General features: G+C 36.1%; 1 protein-coding gene across 1 annotated transcript in view; it reads right to left on the reverse strand.

Moving 5' to 3' along the window:
* Positions 1–16788, reverse strand: part of Mycbp2 (MYC binding protein 2) — a 209237-nt gene that overhangs the window by 76514 nt on the left and 115935 nt on the right. Inside the window, 10 exon segments of the mRNA XM_027393984.2 lie at positions 21–236; positions 2796–2940; positions 4087–4259; positions 7220–7269; positions 8348–8435; positions 8986–9104; positions 10556–10781; positions 13749–13967; positions 14588–14688; positions 16064–16206. Coding sequence (XP_027249785.2) covers positions 21–236; positions 2796–2940; positions 4087–4259; positions 7220–7269; positions 8348–8435; positions 8986–9104; positions 10556–10781; positions 13749–13967; positions 14588–14688; positions 16064–16206 — 1480 coding nt within the window.

A 16788-nucleotide genomic window follows, 5' to 3' on the forward strand; every position in this document is an offset into this window, starting at 1 on the left:
GGTAAGCAAAGACAGATTACCTTCATCATTGTTATGGCAATGTATCGTGCCTCCTTTACTATCATTGGTTCATAGGAAACATCCAGCTTTGGTGACGCCAACCCACCAAAAGTCATGTCGGTGTTGGAAGGTGTTGGTGCTACTGAAGGACTCCCAGGAATCCTTTGAGATTTCTTTACTTGCTCTTGCTGTAAAGATGTCTTCTTCTGAGAAACAGGTACAGCTTTCACTTCCACCTATCCACAATAATATAAAAACCAAATACATATAATTATCCTTGACACACCAAAAAAAAAAAATCACAATTACAAAGTCAGTGATACAAGTTTTGTTAATAACCTTGGTCATTTCCATTTCCAGGCAGACCTCACCTCTGTCTTACACATTAACAGTGTAAACAGAGGTATCATCATTTTAGAACAAATAATCAAGACTTCAAAACATAAAAATTAAATCTATCATTAGTATGACACTGGGAAAGAATCTATTTTGAGTTCTCTCAAGAAGTAATATTGTTTTATCAGATAATTCAAATAGTCTACAAAGGAAAATACACTCATTAATGGCAGCCTTTAGAATTGATGGTTTAAAATATACCAGAATCTAAGGATATCTGTTTATGTAGGGCAAGAAAAGCATAATTAGGTAGCACGGTTAATAATTTAAGCTAGTGATTTGAAGAATCTAAACTTTGTAACTCAGTTTCTACAATGATAAAATGTGAATGGCCTTCATCTACTTACTTTCCACACAGGAAAACAGATTTTGAAAGGCATATTAAAATACTGAAAATATGGACTATTGTTAGCAACTCTCGATAAACATGTAGAAAAGTCTGGGAGTGTAGTTTGGTGGCATGAGGCAAAGAAAAACAACACTTGCCAACAAGGTTTTCTTCTGCTTTTGCTTGCTTATTTGTATACTGATAAAAAAGAGCATTTGAATTACAGGAAACCACAAATTTTAACACGTATGAGTAGCATACCACATTATGGGTGTTACTTTTGAGACTGCCAAGACCAGGCAATCCTAAAACATGAGTCACCCCACCTAGCGTGTGTGGGGAGGTGGGGATAAGCTCCCTCTGGTTCCATTTCTCAGGTGCCAGCCAACGTGGGGGACAGGGTTAAAGAGGGGATGGGTATTTCTCAGGGTCCTGAAGCTCCTCAAATATACCAGGCTGGCTGGCCAATGAGGCACAGGTATACTTACAGAAGTATATTTGTAATAAAACGTCTTAAAATTTGAAACCACTTGCTTTTTTGTCTGAGCTTTATTTTATTTTATTTTTTTGTTTGAGCTTTAAATAGTGTTAAGTTGCAAATGTTTTGTCTCAAACAACAAAGATGAGACAATACATAAGCTATCATGGTGAAGGTATATGTATGCTACCTACCACACTGTAAGTACGTCACTGTGTATCTTTTTGCTTCCATGTTTGGGTCACGACACAGATTGTTACTGTGAGCTGGGATCAGAGAGTTTTAAGGCACTGTTTAATGCTGACTTCTACTTAGTATCAGAGTCAGATACTTTTATACAAGTTTAGGTTTTTGGTTTTAACAGGCATGAACAATGAGTCTTAATCATTTTTTACTAAGACAGGTAAAAGATAATGTAGACAGATGTTTCTGTCTTGCCAGGCCCCAAAACCATTTAGTTCCAAATAAAGACACAGAGGCTTATATTAACTACAAACTGCTTGGCCTATTGTTCAGGCTTCTTACTGGCTAGCTCTCTTGATTATTAATCCATTTCTATTAATCTGTACATCCCCACATGGCCTTATCTTACCAGAAAATGCCCAGGTGTCCTACCTTCCCAGTGGATACACAGCCTCTCCCTCAAGACTCACTCTCGACCTTCCTTTTCCCAGCCTTCTCCTAGTACAGCAGCCCCGCCTATCCTTCCTGCCTGTCCATCGGCTGAAACAGCTTTATTCATCAACAATAAGAGAAACACATATTCACAGCATACAGAAGGACATTCCCCATCATCACTACATTGGGATGTGTCTTGCTCACCAAAGAAGGTATAAAGAAGCTGAGGGAGCATTATTAAAGTGATGCAGAAAAATCAGTGCTCTGTCAACAAAAGCAGATTATGTATTATGTATCTTAATCCACTCTGACCCTTCAAAATCCAAATTACCCCATAATTCAGCTTCGGAAGGGAAAAGGACTAGAGCCCACCTACACAAATCTACATTTAGTTTAAATTCTTGGAAACACATAAAAGGTTTAAAACAGCAAAGTTTGTATCACTAATTTCATTCAATACAATATAAATATCCTTATCAACTGATGTCTTATGCAAACATATAAATTTTATTTCACTAGTATATACATTTGTATTAGTCATTATTTTATAATCTAAATATTATATATTTTTAATTTGTCCATCAATATTAAGTTTAAGCTATCAAATATTATCTTTAAAATGGGAATTCAGTCAAGTGCAGAATGTATGAGTCTTTTCATTCACCCATTCAGTCCTGCTTTCCTAGAGACCTTCCTTCTATACAACTCTTCCAATAGGACAACTTGAACTATCTTCTTTGCAGTCATTATAGCACATAACCAGGAACTAATTAATGTATAAACAATCTCCTAAGCAATTCCTCAGTGTTCTTCATAGACAAAGAGAGAAGAGCAAGTGAACCCTGTAAACCACCATTCTGAAACCCTTATCAGTCACTCCATGTGCAGACATTTCCTAATTCACACAGAATCACCATTCTGAAACCCTTGTCAGTTACGCCATGTGCAGACATTTCCTAATTCACACAGAATTACCTTCATGTTGGGAACATGAACCACATCTCCATACTGGTCTTTTGTTTGAACAGTTATGGTGGTGGGCCAGCCACAACGAATGTCATCCTTATTCAGGATCAATGATGTTTTCTGAGGATCAGCATAGGAATCTGGCTGAAGCCATCTAAAAGAGTTAAAAGCATGAGAACATGAAATTAAGTCAAATAAACTAAGCTCATATTGAATAAAATGCTAAACCAGTATCTTCATTTTTGATTCAGTGACAGGTAAAATTATTTTCCTGGGAAGCAATTAATAAAAATCCATTAGACATACACAAAGAATGCATGAAGTTTCTGATGTTACATATACTATGAAATAATTTTAAAGTCAGAAAATACTGAAATTTTATTATACAATATCAAAATATCTAAGTTACAGCTAATATGATGTAGTGAGGGAGATCAGCTTTCTACTATCAACTGGAAAAGAACAGTTTCCTTATGAAATCAAATACAGAAATATTATCCACCTTGCCTGGGGCAGCTAGTATACTGACATTCCTTTTTTAAACATAACTTCTCATGAGCTTCTTTAATATGGCCACTTTCTTTTAAAACTTGTCCATTTCTGATTGTTGGAGCCACCCATTCCTGAATCCATTTCACAATTTACATTTGACTGATCTTATGAGATGAGTAAGAAGTAATTCTATTATGAATTATATTTAAGTGTCTGCAAATATAAAAGTGAGGATGACTAAAAATTTGCTATATTCCCTCTTGGTCAACATTTTGGCTTTAAACACTAAAGTATAAGCTCTTAACTTAAAAATTAAAACCAGAAAGAGATTAGATTTTTTATTTTATTTTTTATTATTAAATGAACACAAGGTAATATATTTTATTTTCATCCCCAAACAGCAAAAATGGTGCAGGGGGGTGGGGGTGGAAGTGGGGTGGTGGCAGCGCACGTTTTTAGTCCCAGCACCCATGAGGCAGAGACAGGCGATTCTCTATGAATTCAAGGCCACCCTGGTCTACAAAGCTACACAGGGAAACCCTGTCTCAAAAAAGCAAAAACAAACAAAAACAAACAACCCCCCCCCAAAAAAATCCCTAAATACCAAAACCAGAAAAAACTGGTAAAAAAAAGTAAATTACTGACTGCCATATATTTTAAAATATTATCACCTTTTATGTCTTCAAGTTCAAAACACATAATCTAGATTATAGACGGGATTATTTTAACATCAAAATGGCCATTTCCTGCTTGAATTCATCCTCGGAGATGAATATTTAAATGAAATTAATTGTAATAGTAAAAGTACCTTGCGAGCCTTCCACCACTTGACCCTGGGACACAAGCGATGAAATCATCCAGAAAGGACTGCTCGTTGCTTTGGATTTGAAGCGGTAAATTCCCTTCAAGTGCTTCTAAGATTGTTGGTGAATGAGAAAGAGCCAAACCCTTTCCAAGAATACCAGAGTGAGTTTTGCACACCTATTGGGAAAAAAGGAGTATCTTTGTATCTTTCTTATTTGTTATTTATTTATAAAAAGGCTTCCCTATATAGTTCAGGCTAGCCTTGAAGATGGGATTCTCTTGTCTCAGCCTCCTAGGTGCAGGGTATACAGATGTGTGATACTATACATGGCAAATATATTAAAATATAAAACTTTCCATGAAGGTTTCAACAATGCACACATTTTTGGTATGCCTTATTGAGGAAAATCATTCCCTTCCATGCTCCAGTCTTACTGTCTTTAGTAGAAATCATAACAGGGAAATTCTGTTCTCAGCAATAGTACCAGTTACCTATCGTCCTCAAAAATCTGTGACTGTAAAATCTCTACGCTAGACGACATGACACCTCTCCTCCACGCTGTGTTGCAAGCACATTTGGCAGGAGCAGTGCTCCTGCAGGCAGTGGTGGGCATCTCTCGTTTTCAGTTCCCATGACTGACAACAATCTTAAGTAAGCTGTGTTACTGCATGGGGAGGCGACCTCAGTACCAAAGTCTTTACGACTGGGCTGCACATATGACTCATGAATCTAAGTCTTATGACAGTTAAGGAAAATAGAAAGAAAAAAATGAAATTTTAGTTTTCACCCATCTGATAACTAAAATCCTTTTCATTTTGAAGATTTGCTGGAAATGTTGAGACTCCAGAAAATTTTATTTATTTAAAAGTCACCTTTGCATTCCACCAACTATGCAACCTCAAAACTGTTTGGTTGTTTTATTTTGTTTTGAGTCAAACAGACTTTAGCAAAAACCCTAGTTCTAGATAAGCTATATAAGTTATATAACAAGTTACCGTTATGAACTGGTGTTCAAACCACACATCTATTAAGTGGTAACTATCAAATTTAAGTTAAGTAATATGCATAAAACACCCATTACAATGTTGGAGAGCCAGAAAACTGTATATACACACACCAACTACATACCAAGTCTAGTTTACCTTTAAATAGTATCCGGTCTAAGTGCTACTTTATATAGCACCATATTCTATGAAATGATAATGTATGACCTTCTTGAAAGTCATTTTAAATTTAAATGAGTCATGATATATGCCATCTATTATATGTTTGTTAAACTATTATTTCTGTTCCCTAAAATACAAAGACTTATTATTAAACACTAATCTATACACATATACATACACACACTTGGTAGCTTTTTAAAATCTAAGAGTGTTTTAGAGAAAATCATGGCTCCCTATGACTACAGCAAAATGGTCAAAGTAATGCATTTTGTCAGCAAGCTATCAGTGGTAAAATTCCATCCCAGTTGTGTGGTTCTACGTGCTTTGCTTCAATTCTCTGTAATGGAGACAAGAATCTCTGATTTACAGGGTTGTGTGGTGCCTAAATGAACTAAAATACATAAAAGTTTATAAATAATGCTTGAAAAGTCAACACAAATCAGTGTTTTATTCCCTTTGATCAATTAATCTCAGGAAATAAATGTAAAATACTAACTCTTAGAATCAATATAATTAGACAACAGCTTTTATTCTCAACTAACCAGATCCTTAGACAGAGCATTAAATTCTGTGAACTTCAGATTCTGTAAGATGAACAAAAAAGCAACACTAATTTCAAGGCTTAATTGCAAAAATAAATAACATTAAAGGGATTATAAACTACAAAGTATACAGATAATTACATACATAAGTACACTAATAACTACATTTACCTAGGATAGGATACGAGCCCAATCTAAATCAGTGCCACCCTAAGTTGAACTCAGTATTCTCTGGTAAGTGGTAAAACTGAAAAAAGGAGACATAGTCAAATGGATTTTTTATTTTAAAAATATAACCTTTCTATTTTGAGCTATGACGTGATCATTATGAGTTACTGTCATTGTGGGAAAAGTGTTTAGACAGTCTTACAAATTGGTGAAATTTTATGGTCTGGATACTACTGAGTTAGTCTATGCTGCTTCACTACAAAGCATTAGTCCATCACTGATGGTCTCAATGTACAGTCTATATGGACACTCAGTTACTACGCCAAGTCTCTAGCCTAGGATAAGTAGACATTATCATTTGAAAACACTGCGTAGCAGGCTCCTCCCATCCTATCAGTGACTGTTAGCTATATAACCTAAGAGAATATAATGGTCACAGTAATATAAAGTAACAAATCAATACAGACTGAAGTAAGAGGTTCAAAACCAGCACTTTTACTGAAACATAGATTTATTTCCATTATATTGTCAAATGTTCTACTTAATGTTTATACAAACAAAAATATTAGCAAATAATAAGAGCAACCAACTTATGACTCCCAACTGTGGGAGCCAAATGTTCTATAATGCTCCATATAAGGAAACATGTCCTTTGTCAAATGCCTTTTATCATAAGCTGGTAAAAAGACTTTCCAGATATGTGGTGATATTTTGTTTGTGATCTAACAAATAAAGCTTGCCTGAAGATCAGAATGCAAAGCTCGCCACAGCCGTGGAGGCCAGGCAGTGGTGGTGCACACCTTTACGCCCAGCACTAGGGAGGTGGAGACAGGAGTGATATGGCTGGGTGGGGAGAGGAGCACTCAGGCTCTGAGTGCAGCCTGAGGACAGGCTGAGGAGCACTAGCAGAAGTGAGAACTCGTTTAGTAACTTGGCTGTTCTGCATCTCTGATTTTCAGCTTTAACCCCAATATCTGACTCTGAGATTTTATTAAGAACAATTAGAATTCATGCTACACAGATATAAATGAAATTTCCACAGCTCTGAAGAGAATCACTATACCCTAGCTCTTCTTTCTCCCCAAGCACATGGCAGGAAGTGTTCAGATGGTCCTCTCATCAGAGGAGACGTAAGTTATGTGTCTCTAGAATGCCAGTTACACAGAATGAAGTGCTTAACCATTGAGTCATATGTTCAAGAAAACAATCATCAAGTGAAAATATTATTTTTAAACTAAGGAACAAAAGTTAAAACATTACCTGCAATGCAGCCTCTTCAAGAATTTCAAGGTCTTCCTCCAACTCATTACCTGTTATGCAAATTAAAAAGTTTTACTCAAGTACACTAACAACTTCCCAACCCTTGCAAATTAAAAAGTTTTACTCAAGTACACTAACAACTTCCCAACCCTTTGTATTCACTGTTTGTGTTTGTAATCATGCTATTATAGATTGAAGAGATTTACAAATCCAGATAAATCCAGTAGCTAGGACTTTACAATGTACAGTAATTTTTGGCATGAATATAAGCTCTAACTGTTATGTTATTAATCAAGTCCCACTCACCAAACAATGTAAAGAATTCAGCATTTTCAACCTGAGGTCCAGATGCTTCAAATGGCCTAATACAACTATGAATGTAGCCCAACACAAAGTCATAGATACTTACAACACTATGAAATTACTTTTGTATGTGATGTTTTTGTGTGTATGTGTAAGTCAATGACATTCTTCCAATGATAGTGCTAATAATTCTCTTCATATAAAAATATTAATAAATTAAGAGGAAAGCACAAAGGGACTAATATTAAGTAGGACTGAGGAAACTGGAAGCTTGAAAAGGAGCAAGAAAGGGACTAAAAAGTCCTGACAAAGGTAAAGAAAAAGAGAAGTAAATAAAAGATGGAATGAGGAGGTTTGCATGGACTTTCCAAGTGAAAAATAAATATGTGTATACGTGTGTGTGTGTGTGTGTTTGTGTGTGTGTGTATATATACATATATATGTATGTATGTATGTATGTATGTATGTATATGTGCATATATGATAGTTATATGGAGTATAAATATGTGTATATATACATGTGTTGTATATATATACATATATATGGAGGGTATACATGCAAGTATACGTATATATGTATAAACGTATATATGATAGTTATATGGAGTATATACATATATGTGAATTTGAGTAAATGAAAAGGTTTTAGGATACCCTTAAGTTTCCATTTAAACAACATCAGTGAGTCAAACAGCTATTACACATATATACATGGAGTCAGAGAATTTCTATGGAAAGTTTATCTTTGGATGCTCTGTAATAAATGTCTTAATTTTAAATTTCCTTCTGAACCCTTAGCAGCACCTCTTATTTAGCTAGACTCACCAATAGGAAGTGCTAGATCCTTCTTCATCAAAGCTGCTGCACAGACTCCACCGAGATTTGCTAATTCTTTTTCCAGCTGAATAACTCCCTGTAGAATTGCATAAAATTCACAACTTAAAAAAAATGTTTAAACATGGGATATGAAAACATTGTAAGTCGAAAACACTGTAAGTCAAACTTAAGCTCTTCAGTTGCAACCAGAAAGAATGATGCTTAGCTGGCAACTAAGAAAGAGGTTTACAAGTTTGGGTTTATACCTTCACTTTACAAATCATTTTCCATTCATATTTAGCAAGATTATGACCTTGGCTTTATTTTAGTGTTTGATTTAAAACATTTAAGAAAATCTAGAATAAGTTAAGTCACTGTGTGATGAAGCTATGTTTTGTTATCTACTAAAGGCAGAAATACTTTAGCATGGGGCATATAGTTATGCTTCAAAGTACGCTTCGCTTACACGGGGCCACACTGCATAAACTCAATTATCTCCATGTATGAAGAATAGTAAAATGTTAACACATAAATAAACTATACAACATTTTAAATAGAAATCTCTAGCTTGCAAGACATCTTCAATCAAAGGAAGCTTTAGAAGAGCCAATTATTCTTAACAGACTGGAAAGATAGTTTGTTCTTACCTCATCAGGTCCAGGGCTAAATTCATATCCAATTGCAAAACACTTGAAACCATAAAAGGAGGCTTTATCATCTTTCACATAATCTGAAGCAGTTTCCAGTGAAAAAAGGGCTTCATTTCCTTAAAAAACAAAAAGTGTGCGTATGTGGAACCAGTCTCTGTTAGTAAAGTCAAAATCTGAAAGAACTTGATAAAATTTCATTATTTTATCATATAAAACTCTTCAAAATAGTTAGAGTCCTTTATTTACTTGTACAAACCATGTTAAAAGCAACACTATCAAGAATAGAGCCATCCCTATTGAATGGCTGCAAATTTATTATAATCAAATCCATTTCCTTAAGCCTACCCTTAAGTTATATAGGCATCTTTTTCAAAGATCTATTAATTACTGAGTACCTAGGCTAGTCTTCTGTTTTGAATTGAGCAATCTTCTACCCTGCTAACTGGCATTTCCTGATCTCTTAACCAATCCAACGAAAGTGGGTTAGAATCAAAGAAAAACTAAATTTATTAAGGCCAGATTATATGAAAGATGACAAAGCTTCTTTGTATAGTTTTAAGTTTTTGAAAAACTAGTTATTGTTAACTGGTTAAAATTACAATACCATGGAGACTATAAAGTTTAAAAACTTTCTTTTAAAGGAAGACAAAAGTATAAAAGTATCAGAAATAAGTCCGTGCATGCATATGTAGACAGACAGACAGACAGACAGACAGACAGACAGACAGACACAGACACAGACACAGACAGACAGACAGACAGACAGACAGACAGACACACACACACACACACACACACACACACACACACACACACACACACACACCTTCAAAGGAAGGGACTGAATTCGGAAAGAGCATTTACTGGGAAAATAGAAAACCAAACCCACTGTTACATTTTTTTGGTAGTTTGGTCCCAACCATACAGAAGACTCAGTATTCACTTTCCCCCCTCAAAAATCTTCAAATAATCGCTCTTCAAAAATTTAGAGCACATATAAGTCTTTACTAATTAATGGGGAATGTACTGTGTATGCTCATCTTATTGATTATTGAATAAAGTATTTGTTTGGCCAATGAAACAACAAGTTAGACAGGACTAGGAGTCAAAGAGGATTCTGGGAAATGTAGTAGAGAAGTGGTGATCCAGGCAGGAAGTGACTTAGCAAGGAGACTCATATTTAAGCAAAGGAAACAGGAAGTGTCCCCTTTTCCCCTCCGTCCTTCCACCAGCAGCGCAATGTGATCCACCGGCAAGGAGGGACGCCAATAAGATAAGACTTACAAAATATATAGATTTATGATAATTAAGACTGAGCTAACAGACGAGAATCCTAGTCATTGGCCAAGCAGCTTTCAACCTAATAAAAGTCTCTCTGTGTATTAACTTGGGCCCTAACTCGGCGGGCGGCTGGCATAAAGCACACACGTGGTGGTGGGGCTCAGCGGCTTTTGGCGGAAAGATTTATCGTAACAACTAATTTTCTCTGCAAACACTTTCAATGGCACCTCATCAATATACATACATGTATCCGTCTTAACCATAAAACAGAGAAGAGAAAATTCACCTGGCAACACTAAAACCATGGTGGGCCATCCAGAGGATCCTGAATATTTCTTTAATTCTATCCATGAATTAAGGCTTTCATGAACAGTTGTCAGTTTTGGTCCATATCCTGAGTTCTGAATAGTTCTGACAGGAATAAGCAAACGGAGGACATCTTCTGACTGTGCAGTACCACACTGAGGGTCAAATTCGATTGTCATCCATCTAACACATTCTGGGAATGTCACCTGGCAGTGGACAAGAAAATATGAATATACATGCACACACCTATCTGTTTATGCATATGTATGCCTACATCAAATCAAATGGGAGAATGACACATCACAAAAAATGGAGAAATGAAGGAGAAAGGAAGTAAAAGAAAAGAAATAGACCATCTTATAATTTATAAAAGCAATTCATAAAACCAATTACGTGTGTGTGTGTGTGTGTGTGTGTGTGTGTGTGTATTATGTAGTATAACAAGAACTGAAGAGCCTTTTTCTCTTCTAAGTGGCCAAAGCAGGAAATGTAACCCTAATATTTGCTCATTCCAGGGAACAAAGACACAAGAAAAATTAGAAGCGTGATGGGAGATGTCGTTCTGTAAATAAGTTTCTCTTATTGGATAATGAATAAAGCACTGTTTGGCCAATGAGCAGAATGACAGGTAGGACGAGGAGAGGAGGAAGATTGGAGAGGTGTAGGCAGATTAGCAGTCGTCGTGTGAGCCCAGGAGGAGAGGACGTTCTCTGGTAAGATAAGACCACGTAGAAATACTTAGGTTAATAGAAATGGGTTAATAATTACGACAGAGCTAGCCAATAAGAAGCGCAAGCCATCGGCCAACAGCATTATAATTAATATAGCATCTGTGTGTTTATTTGGGGCTCAAGGGCCTCGGTACCTGCTGGGCCAGGAAACTCACGTTACAGAAGGGAGAATCTAAAGTCTCAGTAAGGTAAAGTGAAGAGACTCACATCCAGCCAAGATATGGGAACAATTTCTTTAATAATCAAAAGTTGAGGAAACCAAAAGGCAGAGCTGGAAGGTGATGAATATATTTACAGGGATTTAACATGTCTTGAAAAAAAAAACAAAAGAGGGGGCTACTAAAGAAACGAACAATCCCAAATATATTCATCTTATGTGAATTCAAACAAACTCATAAAATATGCATATTTTATAATACTAAGGAATCGATAATTGAGGATTTTTTTTCATTAGAGAAATACAGAAGAAAATAACGGGAATTGTTTTACAATAATATAAAAGGGAAGGAAGGAAGTAGAAAGTAAATGAGATGGTTTGTTAAGAGCTTAAGACTGGAACCAGGAGCTAAGTAAGTAAGCTATTGCACTGCATTATCTTGTCTATTATATATCTCCCATTTCTAAACCACACTGAATGTTTTACAAGCACAAAACATAATTAAATTGAAAAATCATGATTTGTTCCCATTTATTTACTAAAAGGACTTGAATATAATAACCTTAAATTTTAAAATATTTCACTTTTATTTTTTATATAATATTCTGAGTAGACTGAATTTTCAGAGTCAGACTGAAGTGAAAATAATTCCAGTTTAAAAAGTATGACTTATAGGCTAGGGAGACAGCCTATAAATTTGGCTAGTTTGAGGATTAGAGTGCAGTTTCCAGGACCTGCGTCAATGTAAATAAATAAATGCTGGGCAGTCCAAGCTTTTATCCCTTGGTTGGGAATGTGAAGACAAGAAGACACTAGGGCTTGTTGGCCAGCCAGGCTAGTGTACTTAGCAAGTTCTATTTCAGTGAGAGAGGCTGTTTCAAAAACAATATGCTTAAGAAATAACATGAGGTTGTCTTTTGGCCTCTTTATCCATGAACGAATATGCCCACAGAAACACATATACAAATACTATATTCACTATAGTTATATAGAATAGCACAGAGTTTAGCATTATATACTACAATATTGTTAGAAACATATTTGTAAAGAACTCTTAAAAACCTACCAAAGTATAAAATATCTAAGGTAAAAGTTCTGTCTTTCTAGATAGCCCAGAGACCTAAAGTAAAACCAAATATTAAAAAGGAAGGTAACAATAAAATAACTCCTATTGATATTCTGCTATACTCATAGATATGAGCCATGTTCAGCCATATCAGAGAAGATTCCTTCTGTGGCAGACAGGAACAAATACAGAAACCCACAGCCAGGGATCATACAGAGAAAGGGGTTGGGGAGGAGGGAGGGAGGGAGGGAGGGGGGAGAGAGAGAGAGAGAGAGAGAGAGAGAGAGAGAGAGAGAGAGAGAGAGAGAGAGAGAGAGAGAGCTTGAAACACACAGCTGTAAATGGTATGTCTCCATCAAATCCCTCCCTCCCCTCAGAACTAAGGGAACTCTGTGGAAGAGGAGGTAGAACCAGTTTAAGAGCCAGCAGGGATGAGGACATCAGGAGAAGAAGACCCTCTAAATAAACTGAGCAAAGTACATATGAACCCAAGGAGACTGAAGCAGCAACAGGGCTAACACAGGTCTATACCAGAGCCTCTGTGTGGTGATATATTATTTATGATTTAATAAAGCTTGCCAGAGAGTGCAAAATGCAAAGCCATAGAGGCCAGGCAGTGCTGGCACAAACCTTTAGTCCCAGGACTCAGGAGACAGAAACATTTGGATCTCTGTGAGTTCAAGGCCAACCTGGGCTATACAAGAGTGAATCAGTCCAAATGAGTAGCAGAGCTCACACCTTTACTCCCAGAACTTGGGATCACATGCCTTTACTCCCAGCACTAGGGAGGCAGAGACAGGAGTCATGTGGGTGGACAGAGAAAGGAATATGAGGTGGGAAGAGACAAGAACTGGGAGCATTTGCCTCAGAGGCATCATGGTGACAGGATCCTGGGGAGGGGAGGGGGGGGGGGAGGGGAGGGGAGGGGAGGGGAGGGGAGGGGAGGGGAAGCAGAGAAGAACTGGAAGGAGGCCAGAGAAGGGGAAACTGTAATCAGGATATATTGTATGAGAAAAGAATGTATCTTTAATAAAAGAGGAAAAAGCTTTGTCTCCAGGTCTTCTTTAGCCCAACTGTCCCGTGTCATCTGTGGATTCTTTATACTTAAGTACTACACAAGAAGTTACATTTCTGAACATATACAAAATACTCTTTCAGATATCACTAGAAAATCTCAGATCAAGGTTTGGATTTGAACCTTGCTAAGAATGGTGCCCACCTTGTAGTGCATCACACAGGCAGGCTTGTATGGGTGTTCACTCTCAATGACAGCATAGTGATTAGAAGTGGTACAAGCCGAGAGACCCTGCTCGGGTTGGTTTCCTGTTGTGCTATCAGTTGACTGATTGGGATTGAACGCAGGGGGTGAATACTTCTGATTCAAAATGGCAACTGAGGGAAGCAATTGTTGGACAAGGCCAAAAACTTCTACAGCAACCTAGTAGATATAAAAAATACACATGATTAAATAAATGTGAAGTTCATTTCACTAATATCACGAAGGAACTATTCTAATTGTTAATAACTCTTATCAGTAACAATTTCCAGAGTTTCTATAAAATATTTTTAAATAAAAATGTCTTTAATGGGTAAAGAATTTTATCTTTGATATTATATCAAATTAATCTATATTTTAAAGCCCTTGCTTTTCTGTGGTCTATAGTAAATAGCTTTTCTTGATACTTAATTATGCCAAGGACTCAACAGTTTATGACTTATCTCACTACTATAAATGTTCCTTTTCTATTGTTATTTTTAGTTAAGGTGGAGAATTGGCATCGAACTCAGAAATTTTAAAGTAAGCAGGTAACTTAATCTTTATATGTCATATTTATAAAATACATCTTCAAGTGTGAAATCAATATACAAATGCGGTAAGTCAATAAGCAACGTTGGGAATAAACAGGCTTAACTAATAACTTCTACCACAGAGGTGCTTTATTTGTTATCTATAACCCTAGTGCCTTAATGCTTAATATATCTTTAAAGGGAAGCTACAAAATCTATGAAATGGTATAAATGGTAAGAGATTCAAAGTCATAGAATTTAATTACACACCTTGGGAATAGCAGCAGCTACTGGTCCTATGTAGGCTATAATAAGGGGAAGCAGCATGGAAAACAGACTGGAAGAGCTAAGCAGTTCTGGAATGTCATCAGCTAAAAAAAGCATTAAAACTATAGTTAGAAAGTAGTTTTTTAAATACTGTATACACGTTAAACTAACCTAAACCCTGTTATCCTCAGAAAGGTATGGTTGACATTAACTACATGTTTAAAAAAGACTGGTTCAATTTACTGTAAGGGATTTACTAGCATGTGTTGTCACAATCCTTCTAATAGATAATTCCCACTTTTCAGAAAGGAAAACCAAGACACACAGTGTTTGTAAATCTTATAGCAAATTCTTAATGTGCTCTCTCTCTATCTATCTATCTATCTATCTATCTATCTATCTATCTATATATATAATGCTAGAGCTAGGAGTAGAACCTAGGGCAGTGGTTTTAGATACAGTTATGTGAGTGACACTAGGCAAACTATTTAATCTGAAGAGCAAGATAGCAACATATTTCTTCCCTGATTGCTGCTAGGATTAAATAAGTCAACACATATATAAAACACTTAGAATAATGTTTGTACATATACACATTCCAAAAAGCATTCGTCAGTGAGCTATTATACCTTCTATTTTCACAAGAAGAACTTTGCTGATAGGCATTTTATTATTTTTCCATGAACATGAGGCTTAAAAGATGGGCTACGCTAGACATTTACATTTAGAACAATTATTTTCCCAAAATATGGGCTTCTAGACCTGTTGTATAAAATAAATGACATATGTTCAGAAAATAATTTTTGAACCTAGCATAAACCTCTGGGATGGATCAAATTTTTAGGGGAAAGGATAACCCTGAATATTTGACATGGATAATTCTCCTGACAGTACAGAGCATACCCAGAAACCAAGAGGCAGGTAGGTAGCAGGAGAAAGGTAGCAATGAGATTATTGGACATTTCCATCCATGACAAAGTACATGAGTGGCTGCACTATGGCAAGTTGAACGAGGTACTAGGAAAACAGAGAAAGAGTAATACCAACTGGGGTTTCCAGTGAAGGAATAGTACTAGGACTTCATTTAGAAAACTGGATCTGAGGAGATGGGTAGGATTATCCAAGCATTTGCATGAATGGTGATACTTAACAGAAACATGATGCACAGAAAGAAAAAATTCACTACTAACTAGGAATAAAGCGAAAAAGAAAACAATTTAATCAGATGGGATGTTTCTCTTATTGTAAACTAAAAAAAATAAAAAATAAAAGCAAAACATGATTTCTTTAGATCAATCCTTAAAAAAAAAATCTCTAAGTATGAAGTAAGTGAATGATCCAAAGCCAATACTTGAATAGACGGGTAAGGAAGTGAACACTCTGGGATTCTGCATGTTGTCTCCCCTCCATTAACTACACACAGGGGGTAAACTACAGGCTCTAAACTCTGACCATAAAGAAGGAAAAAGATCATCTTACCATCCACAGCAAGAGCTCGGTGCAACAGATCCTTAGCAGCTCGAACAACAGTGCTTACCACAGAGAGAGCTCTGCTACAGTTTTTGTCTTCTTCATTGGCTTTACTCAGAAGTTGGGATTGTAAATCTCCATCAAATTCGCTCCTGTGACATGATTAAGAATGAAAATAGTTTACACCAGTCATTTAGGAATTACATTTACATTCAGAGCAGAGCTTCTGAAGAAACAAAGGAAAAAAAAAAACAGCTAAGACATATATGTGTAATTATGTTAATTTAGACAGTGATAAAGGCTTTGAACAAAAACAAAACAAGGAATATAAAGCAAAGGGTGTTATTTTATATTAAGTTGTTCTTTGATGAACTAATATTTAACAAAGACCTGAATTGTGTTTAAAAAATAAACTACAAAAAGGCCTACTAAAAATGTGAGACACAAGTATCAGGACAAAGAGAACCAGGCACTGAATTCAAGGAAGAGAACACAGACAAGTATTGCTACAAAGGAAGGAGAAAGAGCAAAATCTGAAGGAATGTTAAACCAGGGTCAGATCATGTGGAGTGAGAGGCCACAGAAATATTCTATTAAAAGAGAATTAAGCAAGGGTACAATTGGTGTGTTCTTCATTTTTATCAGACAACGGATTACACTGGGGGGAGTTGACAGTACAGGAACAGGGAAAGAAGAGATTCATAGAGCAGCTATTATTATTTTACAGATAAAGG

Source organism: Cricetulus griseus (genome assembly GCF_003668045.3).
Source record: "Cricetulus griseus strain 17A/GY chromosome 1 unlocalized genomic scaffold, alternate assembly CriGri-PICRH-1.0 chr1_1, whole genome shotgun sequence".
Lineage (NCBI taxonomy): Eukaryota > Metazoa > Chordata > Mammalia > Rodentia > Cricetidae > Cricetulus > Cricetulus griseus.